This window comes from Necator americanus, chromosome II (genome assembly GCF_031761385.1).
Source record: "Necator americanus strain Aroian chromosome II, whole genome shotgun sequence".
Classification (NCBI taxonomy): Eukaryota; Metazoa; Nematoda; class Chromadorea; order Rhabditida; family Ancylostomatidae; genus Necator; species Necator americanus.
Window position 1 is genome coordinate 10518037 of NC_087372.1, and position 12224 is coordinate 10530260.

Sequence of the window (12224 nt, forward strand, 5' to 3'; positions counted from 1 at the left end):
TGGGTAACTTTTCATCTCCATTACTCCGTTTCTGGTAGAATCTGAAAAGGAATTTGTTACCAATCATGACCCCCTGAGATCTGGTGCTAAACGTAGTACTACCTTATTCAGGGTTAACTCACTTGCGAATATGTATCGAGGAGTAGCATCGGTGGTTCACGTTCAAGTATCCACAAAGTCGTTTAGGATAACATCGAATAATAGAGTAGTAGTAATAACTGCAAATTCTTCTCATCTCGCTTACGGTAAAGTCCGGCCAAATTCCCCGGATGCAACGACAGGCTCGCAGCTGTCTATCGCATCGCTCCGAATCCAACCGCTCACGCGATATTGCAGAATAAATTTGTTCGTTGGTGAAATCTCCCAGTCATCTTTTTTTAGCCTCAGCCTAGTATGACGTTTTATTGCTTTGACGCCTTAATGAAGGAAGTTTGAATTCTAGCTACAAAACTATTCACGCGTTGAGTCGAAATTACTGAGGCACAAGAAAAATCTGGTGGGGATTTCTTTGTGTTTACTACTCTTTATTACGTGAGGCAAATATGTCAGTTGCTGCAGTCGTGGGCGTAGCCAGGCGCAGCTACACTGCAAATTACGTAGGTTTCAGAAGCTGTGTTTACTCAGACGTACCCAATGTGCTTTCGGTCAAAGCAGAGCAAAGGGAATCGAGTAGAAGCGGAAGTGGGCGCGCACTGCGCAGAACGTATCGCGATCACCCAGCATAAATCGTGGAATAAAAGCGAATAAAAAACTGGCATATTTTTTTTAGGTAGATTTCGAAGACAGAAACTTTTGAGTACACGTGTTGTCAAATTCCCATTAAAACTTCCCAAACCTGTGCAAGGAATGCACAAGCCAGTGTCGCTGTTTGTGTTCGAGTTATTTACGATCGGTTCGCTAGGTAATTGATGTGACTAGACGGTTCAGTTTCAGTTTCTTGCTTCAGCGAGTGTGGTGTTTCATTGGAGATTTGGAACTGCAAAAGAACCTACACCAATAATACACGAATAATTTCGTTGGAATCTTCGAAAAATTCTTACAACTAATAGAAGTCCTAAATCTAAAAAAAAATCTAGTATTTCCCCGACCTAGTTGTTAAAACAAGCATAAATACACTAGTGGAACGGTAGTTTCGTAGCTGTTTGTGCTGGATATGAACTTCATCATGTGATCTCTTTTTCGGCTCAATCCCCAGTTCTTGAAGATATTAAGTACCACGTTCATTTTGCAGGTGCTGATTGACCTTCGACCGACCGAGCCCCGCAAAAACAACTCGCCCACTGATAACCGTCACTGCTAAGACGCAAATCGCATTTTGATGATTTTCGGTCGATTCTCTACAGAAAAAGAAATGAAGGTAGTTCCCCACTTCATGTGGGACTGGAAACATTGATATGGACAGTGTGATGAGAGATATTAACAACAAAATACACATAAGTGTTAGTCTTGACAGCTTAAAAAAAAAGAGGCAATGGTAAAATCCTAACAAATCCTTCTTTTGTTTTTGCCTTTCGCAAAAAAAACGATTGGCTGAAATTATTATTCCATGCATTTAATTCGTATTCATTTGAACAGGTAGAAAATAATGAGCAGAGGGTAACGATAGACGGCATAAAGGACGTCTTCAATCTGTATTGATGCAGATTTAGTGTGGTCGAGAAGGTTCGCAGAGCCATTGAACGGAGAGAATTCGGGATTCACGGGATTTTTCTCTACATTTAGAGATAGAAATAAGTGTCAGTGTTGTGTTTTCAATGAGCTAAACAGTATTTGAAAACAATACTGTAGTTCCGCAGAATTAGATCTTCATAACGGAAAACGAGCAAAGAAGGAATGAGTTTGAAGATCACGACTGTCTGCACAAATCTGTTTGAAGACGATTTTTAATTTTGTTTCCATTGCTCCACGAAAAATAACCTCGGCCAAATTAGTTTCGTTTTCTGGGCCTGAACGTGGCACTGAGTGCGTTAAAAAATAACTTCTTTTTAATGTTTTCTTGTTTTGCCAACGAGGTTTAGGTGAAACTTTTTATTGGCTTGACGTTTCGACAAAATCGTCTTTTTCAAAGGTCTGAAAATGGTTCGAGGTCTTTGATACTATGCATATCCCATCAAACTCCTCCCTTCCCTTTGCTAAGCTTCGATATCGTTCTAAGTGTATTACACAGGAACTCCAAAAGCAAAACAAACTGACCAGTCTTAGCAACTAGCAGGGCTGGTAAACCACCGCGTTCTTAAAGATCGTCACCAAGGCGAATGAGATCGATGCACTGTGCAGTATCCTTAAGCATTGGTGTCTGGATAACGTTAAGGAACTGCATGTGGGGCAATCTTATAGCTCACAGAGTGCTACGAACGGCAAGAAGTTATTGGTAATTGATAAGCACTCATTTTTGTTATTCATGGACGGATTAATGACGGAAATCCAGAATGCTTCCAATGCCTTCCTAGCAGATATTTCTTTCTCGTGCGCTAATATCGCACATTTTACTTCAAACTCATTTCCATCATGCTTATCATTTTTGTAGCGCCCTAACGGTGTCGTCGAACTTTTCTTTTAGAATGAATTTGTACATCTAGAGTTGGGCAGATTCCAAAATCCCCCTTCAAAATATAGTTCTCTATTACTCTTACTACTTGACTTTGAGTGATTTTTTACTTTGATTGATTTTCTAGAATTGACCCTCCCTATTGCCGTTGTATCGGTAACTTATGGGCTTTGATACGCGCACGCTGTGTGTGCTTGATGGGTTCCTTTCAACGGTGCAACACGAAGATAGTCGAGCTCGTTCAACCGCATAGACGCGACGCATCCGCCACAACACACACTCTTTTTCTGCTTGACTCAACTCCGAGTTTGCTCTTTCTGCTCCAATCGCCCTTCACCTTTTCGCACATATTCGACCATGAATTCTCTTCTAAGAATTGTCTGCAGAAGAACTTATAAGATCATTGAACAATGAACAGTACCACCCAGAACATAAACATATCACAGCAGAATTCGTTGAAATCTTCAATCTTTAATTTGCACTATATTTGCGTCATCCAAAACACTCTCGTCTCATGGTTATCTATCAGCGAACAAGTCAGTTGGTATAGACGCTAAACAACATAAGTCAGTTAATGGAAGCTGCACGAACGAGCTCAGCTGTCATTCTCGTTTCCTTTAAATACACAACATATGCATTGTGTAAATAACTCTCAGCAAATACTTTCTTCTTGCACAGAAAGACGTATTCTTGAGAAATTAATGAACTTCTTAAAAGAACCGAATTCCAAATGTTTATGTGAGGACTAATCAAAAAACATCTCACATACATAACCATAAAAGACAGGATTTTTTTCTTGCAGAAAACTAGTTTACTTGACTAAGAGATCGTAAACACAATCGGTTTTACTTCGCAGTAATCATCAAATGTCCTCGCTGTCACGTGGCAGTGGTGACCTTCTTTTACAAAGCAAGTTTTTGTTTTTAATAACGATTCAGACACACAAACGCAAAGACTGTGACGAAGCGGATAAAAATCAACAAAATCTTCGAAAGAGAAAAACGAGATGAAAAGGTACATTTTTAAAATACATCGTTTGAGTTCGTTGGCCTCAGGTCTTCCACTTTCGCTCGTGGCGTACTCTCAATAATCTTCTCCATTCTCCTGATTCTATCATATACTCTTTATTAGCAGGAGTTTGGTCAACGGAAAAATTCATGAAAAATAGGCTCGTGCGACTTTCGCCTTAGGATGGGGCAATCCCGCCAAGAAAAAAGTAAGTGCAGTGAGTAGAACACTTTGACCAATCGATAAGTTTATCATTGAAAAAGTATACAATACATCTTCTCACCTAGTTCTCACATCGATTTCTGGTGTACATCTCGCTACAAACTGTAAACGTAAAACACAACCCGTTTACAGTACAATCGCCTACCACAGCGTACTATGAGGCCCCACAATGTCTACATTGTTGATGGTTCGGAGCTACGCAAGGCCAACCAAGCACTTAATCATTCTGAAGTCGATAAATTAGTCCCAGATTGTCTGCTATCATAAGAACACTACCTAAATGCATTTTTGCAAGATAAACCCTCGAAACTCGTTGCATAGGCGTCATGTGGTCCCACAAACCTTCAAGATACTGGATTGGAGCCGAACGCAATGGTGCGTCCCAAAAGGGTTGATTGGAAGCCATACGTACCTGGAATACAGTGACGTTGTTGGTCCGTCCGCAATGATCGATCAATGATGGGGCGGTTTTGGACCTCAATGAAGCATTAGAGTATTTTAAAAGAGCGAATTTTTTGTGAATGCGTGTTTCGATGACATTGTTGACGACACAACGAAGTGAAGTTTGGTGCAGTTGCGTACGGTGCTGCTTTGAAAGCGCGCCGATGTGGTTGGGGTCGAGGCAGGATCTTCACTAACATCCCTCATCGCTCCAGTCCGAGTAAAAATAGCGATGGTTCCACCTTGATCACAAACGCCAGCTTCATTGCGCCGGACTTCATAGTCTAACTTGCGACTGCACCGGACTTCATAGTCTATTTCGTTTTGTTATGTTTATGGGCATAGCGCACCATTACTTGCCTGAAACGACGCATCTTGCACAGACTGCATACTTGATTACAGTATTGTCTACTTCTTGTTTCGGGTAAAGTGTAGTTGGGGGCCACCCTGACGGAATCCTACTGCGCTACTACTGTAATAGCGTGTACTGAAATGCATTCAGGGCAGGAAAAAGGCCATGGAGCACAACCGGCGCAAAAACGTCCGTAGAACAACGAAACCGTCCTCGTTTAACCGTTTCATTTGCATAATGGGGGCAAGAAAGAATTTGACGAATTGCTTGCCGATCATGGATTGCTGTGGAAGGAGCGACTTTGCACCGCTGTGAAAATCCTCGTGAAGTCGCGAAATAGGCGAGTCCGAACAGTCTTACCCAACAGCCTTCTTTATAGCCACCAACTTGCGAATACAAATAGAAGATTTGTAGGCGAAAATTGTTGCATGCATGCTTGGTAATCGTTGATTGCTATGGAATCCATTTTACGTTCTTTTTTTTTTCTTCGGAAGTAATTCACTTTATAACCCAGATATTGACTTCTGGGAAGCTTGCTTGGAAGATTTGGTAAAGCTAAAGCAAAAATAGTTCCGCTCTGTCTTCCTTTTTTCATAGTAGCTTTAACCTACATATCGTAGATCCTCTAAGAGGAATACTTAGGTTTTAGGCCTCCGAGTGACTCAACTATTCACTTCCAGTAATCACATGTCGATTGATGAACTGTCGCCTTCTCAACTGCTTCTCAAATGAAAACCCATTTGTCACTTGCGCATACCACGAGCCTGACGTAGGGAAGGAATACGCGGGAAAATCTTGAGATAGGGTTGCAAATTGCGGGATCAGGGGTGGTTCCGCTCGTCATAAAAAACGGCGAGGAAGACAACGTTTTTCAAGGTGATTTCAGTTGCGACCCGCATCCAAGTGCTATCGGTCGAAGATCAGTGACGTCTCCTTACCAGCCTATTCAGGTGAAAGCAATGAGTAGGCGGCTGAGGGGTCTGCATAGAGGAGCGTTCTAACGTACCTCGTAATTTATGTTTTCTTGTTATACCAACGAGGTTTTGATGAGTTTTTATTATGGCCTGACGTTTCGACTACTTCATCTTTATCAAAGATCTGAGAAAGGTTTGAGGTCTTTGGTGCTATGCATATCCCATCAAACTCCTCCCTTCCCCTTGCTAAGCCTCGATATCGTTCTAAGTATATCACACAGAAAGCAAAACAAACCGACCAGTCTTAGCAACTAGCAGGGCTGATGAACCACCGCATTCTTACAGATTGTCACGAAGGAGAATGATATCTGCACACTGTGCAGTATCCTTATGTGCTGGTGTCCGAATAGTGTTAACGAGGTGCATGTGGGAAACTCTTATGTTACGTGTTACGAACAGCATAGTCATTGGTAATTGATAAGCACTCATTTTTATTATTCACGGATGGATTCTTGACGGAAATGCAGAATGCTGCCATGCTTTCCTAGCAGGTACTTCCTTCTCGTGGACTTATATGACACATTTTATTTCAAGCTCATTTAGATCATGTTTTCATTCTTGTAGAGCTCCAATGGTGTTGTTGCGTTTCAAGGCCCTTTACCAGCCAAATGCTTTTTGGTACGCAGGCTCAGCATCCTTCGCATTTCTCCAATATACATATCATTGTACATCAGGCGTATGTAACGTCTATCTGGCAGGTTACTCTGATCTTCGTGCAATCTCCAGTTTTAACGAATGTACAAACAACGTAGCACTCCGATGCACACTGCCATTCGTAGGGTCTACTACGAACCAACTGTCGTTTGATGCTATACTTTGGGATGTTCACTAATACAACATCAGCTTTACAACTGTGCTCGCAAAAGAATAAGAATACCTCTTAATAACCAAAGTGGTTCCCACGCCGTTCCTTATAACGGTCAGGAAGAGATAAGCGGAACCCATGCGATCCCGCAATATACAACCCCATCTCTAGCTTTCCCCGCGAACTCCCCCATTACGTTAAACCGGTGCTCGATTTCTGCCCAGCGGTCATGTGCAACAATGTTATCGAACCGCTAATTCACCTTGTCAATCAGCAGTTTTCTTCTTCTATTCATTCCAGATGACCTACTCTTAGAGGCAGCATACCACGAAATTCACGATGTCGTGGTCTCTTGGGGCAATACCGAAATCGGGTTGTAGATTATGAATACGGAGTAAGATGCAATTGGGAGGGGGTCGCTAAACTGCGTTCTTATTTCTGGAAGTGAGCAACTAACTAACTTACACAGCGCCCTAAAACCTGAACATTAGTGGTAGAGGGTCTATGACAGGGTAGGGTAGTGCTTCTAAGAGAAAAAAAAAGAAATACAAAGCTTCCAGAGTTAAGAGCGCCCGATTACGCATACTACTTTCTCGCCCGATTACGAGTACACTCAATTCCCCCTAATCTTCTTGAGAAAAAAAAAAACCGCCTTATAGCTAGTACGAGGTATCTGAGAACGCCCCATCCCTCTCGTTCCTTCAGCAGTCTAATCATTGGTTTTACTTGAATATGCTACTGAGGAAACATGATTGATTGTACATCGCTCGCAGGACGCATCACATGTCGTAGGAACTAAGACCGTTTTTCGCGCTGTTTTTCAGGATGATTACAGGGAGTTATGCGTAGCCACGCTCGTACTCGTAACCTAGAGCTCGATTTGTACATTGACCAGCAAATACTCCTACACGGTCAATTTCCTGACACTTTGTCTGCAAACAACTAATTATTCTGCAGAATCAGACGCGCACAAACGCCTGCAGAAGTACATATGAGATTAATGAACAATGAAGATGTGTTCATTAATCTCATATGTACTTCTGCAGGCGTTCTGATGTGTTCTGATGTGTTTATGTCACCAGCAATGACATAAACACATCAGAACAGAATTCCTTGAAGAGATGAGAATCTTTCTTTTGTACTATATCTGCACCACATGAAACACTCATATCGGTTTGCTGCCTCTAAGCAATGTGACATATCACTTGTTGCCTGGTAATGTGTCTGCATGAAAAAAAAGAAAATTGCTGATAAACTGCGTCGTGACAGGCGCCCACGTGGAAATGCCCACGTAAACATATGAAAAGGTAACTTAAAAACAACAAAAGACCAAGTCACAAGGTCTTAATGTATCCAGAGCGCAGGAGCGTGGTCAAGGGAGTCCTCGTTTTTAGAATAAGAAACTTTGAACAACGAAGTTGAAATTGAATAGCTTGATTCTAAATCCGTAACATTGCTCAAAAAACGATGTGAATGCAAAGAAATTGCCCCGTAACAGTGAAACCTTCAATTTTTCAGTAAAATTGTGAAATATTGTACAATGCTCAACTGAAACCTGAATCAAGATCGAGAGGTATTGGGATAGATAAACAAGGATATGAAAAGAAGGAACAAATTTTTGAAGAAATGTTCTCAGTAGTCTTTTTTTGTCTACAACTTCTTTGCTTTCACTACTTTTACTACACAACTTTTTACGAGAGTATTGTTTTTAAAATCTCTTTTATCTGACTAATATTCGAGCTAACAGGTTACACAGGCAGCTGTTATGATTGTAATAGCTGTGATGTTCTTCCGGGACAGCTTAAACTCAGTACCTCACTATGATGAATTATATATCTGAAAGTGCTGTGGTGGTTCCACTGCAACTCGTTGAACCTGTCCGTCGAGCACTAATGAGGACAGATGTAGGTCAACGGTAGCAGGAGAGGAGGAACTACACTGGGGATCTTTTGGGCCTAGGTTGTTTCTTGACTATTGCAATTTCGCCAACTATGACTGGAAAACTCAATGAAACTCGTCACGGTTTTTATCGGAGTCGATAATCAACCCGATAAAGTATATTCTGTCACAGGAATATATAATGTAGCCATAAATATCCTCAAGGAAAGACGCGAAACCACCAGCAAGTCTTCAAAGCAAAAGGTTGAAGCATTCATCGCTGATCCATGTTGACCTCCACTCAAATCTTCTCAAGTCTAGTTCTTCTTCCACATCATCTCCTTCTCAGGGAATAATTAGTGCGGGGCAAACGTAACGTATTTGCTGTGTGAACGATCCAACAACAACAGTTCCAACTTCATTTTGAGAAACAACAAATGTCATCGTGGGTCCGAACCCTTATAACCCTTTCTAATCTACACTAAACCGCTGGCGCTACCTTCTAAAAACGAATGTTTGCAAGCACAGAGTCGAAAACTGGGAAGTACGGAGCGCAGAATGCGGCGATTTGAAGCTGGGAATTGAAAAAGCTTCAAAAATATAATGCAAACATCCTTCACACCAAGTAAACTGAAATTGACAGCTAAAGGTTCCACCACCGCTTCATTATCACTTGGAATAAGATCCTTGTAAGCGATTTCCAGATATTAAAATTGAACACCTTCACGAAGGTTGATTAACCTTGAAACGAAACCTACACGCGCCTGACCCACTCCGTATATACTTGAGGCAATCAAGATCAAGACCAGATCAACACAGCTAGTATTAATGTGTACAGAAAACAACCACATACTGATAGAAGTTTATTCGAAAAAGGCCTGATGCATGCATGAATGCCAGGCTGCGATTCTGATGACTATTCACAGAATAGACCAGAATCATATTTGTAAAACACATATCACTCAACAATATACACAACGAATCAAATAAATAATTAAAGGAAAACAATATTAAAATCAACACAGCCTCACGATAAGGCCTGTGTCGTACTCGTAACAGTTTGGGCAGAGACAACATATCGTCATCAAAAATGGTACCTAGAAAACCGACTGGTATCAAGATACCAAATCTCGTGAAAGTTAATGAGAGAAAAAATCCTTCATAGAGAAGCGTTTCAATCTTCGGATTCTTCTAGAATGTCGAAAAGTTGTGGAGAAGGCGGTCGTGAAGCGGGACGCTTCTTTGACGACTTCATCACCGGTCGCAAATTCGAAAGCAGTGGTGAGGTGATGTGACGGAGAAACTGAAAGTGTAAAAATCAGTTTGTTTGCTCTGGATAATTTCTAAAAGAAAACATAAGAGTGGAACCCATAGCTAGGGAAATTTCGTGGAAACAATTTGCTGCAAAATCTGACATCTAGGAATATATGTTCCCACCACCATTCTGATCGTTTTCTTCGGTGAAAATTACAAAGCCAGTGAAAACACATCTCTTTCCCAAACATATATTTATCGAAACATATACTTATTTCTTTATTGATTAAGTGATATTTTCATATATTATCAAAGACTTTAAAAATAGCATCGGTTCAAGTGTACTGCATTATCACATAAGATCCATAGAAAGTACTTAATCCCGCGAAACTTTTAATTCCCTTGAACAATACCCCAACTAGAAACATCAACGGGTTGAAGAAAACCACCACATTCTTACACCCTCAACACCATCGACGGTGCAGCGATCATTCTGCATCGGTCATTTTTTGCCAGTTGTAACTTGCAGAAATTGGTCTTTCCATAAGATAACGACGGTCGGTGTGCAGCGCTAGTAGGTAACTCATAACTAGTTTCTGCCGTCATCGCTTATAGAATAAACACTACACAAGAAAATAATCAATAGGCGAACAATAAGATGAAGATGACACCAACCTTCATTTCAATCTCCGCAATACTCGTACGCTTTCGTGACAACTGTTGATGTTGTTGTTGTTGTTCGTGAAGTTGCCAGATGGATGTTCGCGACTTCTCGTCACCGCAGCATCCCATCACACAGAATACAGTGATCCAGAACAGTTGGATGCACCAATCGTGAAGTCGACTGATCACTGCTAACGCCACAATTTGTGTCATGTCAGCTTTCGCAATCTGAAAGTAGATGTGTGAGATTACATGCAAGTTAAGAATGTTGGATAGAAATACAATCAGATTGTGAAGAAATGAGTGTCGAGTGAGCGGAGCGGACCAAGCTTTATATTGTGTTTCTTGTTTGGTTGTCCCGAATTATGCAAAAAGTAAGTCCGCCCACAAAAGACGCCCATTGCTCCGCAAACGGACGTTGAACACGTTAGGAAGTAAACAAGCACGTCAATACAGCTGAATCCGGTAAACATGCAAGACTTCCTCGTTGAGAAAAGCGCTAGAGGGGCAGTTTCCATGAGAACCGTGGGGATCGCCGCGTTGCATCCCTATTGATCGCGCTCCGGCTGCCGGATATTCTTGAGATGGTCAGCGCAGATCGAAGCAATTTTGACGTCTTATTAATCTACACGGCGCAAATTTCTCTGCTGATTGCTATAGAATTGACTAGTTGAGCAAATAATTACCTCGGTTTTCGTTCGGCTCGTCGAAGCTTCCATTTCCAAACAAGCGGTTGCGGACGAGAGTTCAAGCATTTCAATCGTCTGCTTGTCACGCGTATTCCGTTGCACAAAAATGTGGACCACGAGGGGTGAAATAAGTAGATCAAATACACGTGCAGAACACAGACGATTCACGTGTTTGACGGCGTCGAACCGAGCGGTGCGGACGCTTTCGCCCGCTTTTATACGCTGGCCCAACCCCTTGGCTGCAACGGGGCGTGGTTTACGCGGAGCGGTGAGTGAGATGCGACGAGGGGTGCGAATGCGTACCGATTGGCAGTCCAAAGAACGCAATCGCGTCAGACACGTAGAGGAACAGTGATCATCGCTACTATGTGAACTTAAACTGCGATTTTTGAAGATCGACGCTTACTAGCTGGATTTCACGCCACAGCAATGACTAGTATGTACAGACGTTGAAAGCGCGATTGCTGGTTAGTGATGGTCTTCACATGTTCCTCTTTTCTGGATTCGATCCACACTTAACGAGAATAATTAACACTTCTTCCCCTATGCACTACGAATCCAAAATGCCCTCTACCTCTCAACACAGCGATCAGGTCGAATTCATTCACGTGCGATCAACCGAGGTAGTTGATTCTGCATCAAACGGCAACGGTTGTTTGTTACTTTTGAACTCCTCTCCGTTTATCTCGCTACCAAGCCATAATCTTTGCGTTCAAACCGGATCTTCCTGGATTTCCTTATTTTTACTCCCAGTCTGGTTAAGATCCTCCAGAAAAGTGTGTTATCAGGAGACTTTCGCGAATTATACTGATCTATCTTCTCGACCTCAAAAAGTTGGTGAGGACCAGTTGTCCACAAAACCCGTACACTGTTCTCCACGAGTCGTTTTGATTACTAACTGCGATTGCTAAAAATTTAACCTCAAAAAGAAGTCGTATTACCTAATCATGCTGCGGATCATTTCTTGAACCCATAAGTCGGCCTCATAAAATAACTTTATCTGATAGTCAGCACCGCTAACATACTACATAATTGCAATGATAAGTATAATTGCACCGATATGACAAAGATCTGGGTGCGATGATGCATGCACGTGGCAAACACGTGAATATTTCACTAGGGTCCAGATTCACGTGATGTGTCTTATTGTACCGTTTGGAGGTCGTATAATTGGATCCGCATAGGTCGTCGGTATCGTATGTGTGAAGATTTCTAATCCATTGATGGTGATGGTGTTGACAGGTTTATAACCGTACAACATTTCCGTTGTTTTATGTAAACATTTTGTTTTTTTGTGTCTTTTTTAAAAGATGTTTCCCTCCCTAAAACTAAGAACGAAAAAACAGAACAGAAGATAAGCAAAACTAAAAACTCGTTTAAAAAAATCACT

At 41.6% G+C, this 12224-nt stretch overlaps 3 protein-coding genes across 4 annotated transcripts; 1 reads left to right on the forward strand and 2 right to left on the reverse strand.

The window, feature by feature from the left end:
- Window positions 1-3999: 3999 nt before the first annotated feature.
- RB195_017412 (uncharacterized protein) lies at window positions 4000-5005 on the reverse strand (the record flags this gene model as incomplete). Its single annotated transcript, XM_064184405.1, has 5 exons — window positions 4000-4004; window positions 4055-4120; window positions 4191-4254; window positions 4418-4514; window positions 4932-5005. The coding sequence occupies 5 exons, from the start codon at window positions 5003-5005 to the stop codon at window positions 4000-4002; spliced, it is 306 nt and encodes a 101-aa protein (XP_064040286.1).
- A 1008-nt stretch (window positions 5006-6013) lies between these two features.
- RB195_017413 (uncharacterized protein) lies at window positions 6014-7443 on the forward strand (the record flags this gene model as incomplete). Of its 2 annotated transcripts, XM_064184406.1 has the most annotated exons (3): window positions 6014-6036; window positions 6110-6243; window positions 7397-7443. In XM_064184406.1, the coding sequence occupies 3 exons, from the start codon at window positions 6014-6016 to the stop codon at window positions 7441-7443; spliced, it is 204 nt and encodes a 67-aa protein (XP_064040287.1). The 2 variants fall into 2 exon arrangements, with proteins under 2 accessions (XP_064040287.1, XP_064040288.1); XM_064184407.1 differs by lacking the exon at window positions 7397-7443 and having other exon boundaries at window positions 6110-6377.
- A 1959-nt stretch (window positions 7444-9402) lies between these two features.
- On the reverse strand, window positions 9403-10900 carry RB195_017414 (uncharacterized protein; the record flags this gene model as incomplete). Its single annotated transcript, XM_013441200.2, has 3 exons — window positions 9403-9531; window positions 10158-10373; window positions 10832-10900. 3 exons carry the CDS (start codon window positions 10898-10900, stop codon window positions 9403-9405), a joined length of 414 nt encoding a protein of 137 aa, XP_013296654.2.
- Window positions 10901-12224: the final 1324 nt, after the last annotated feature.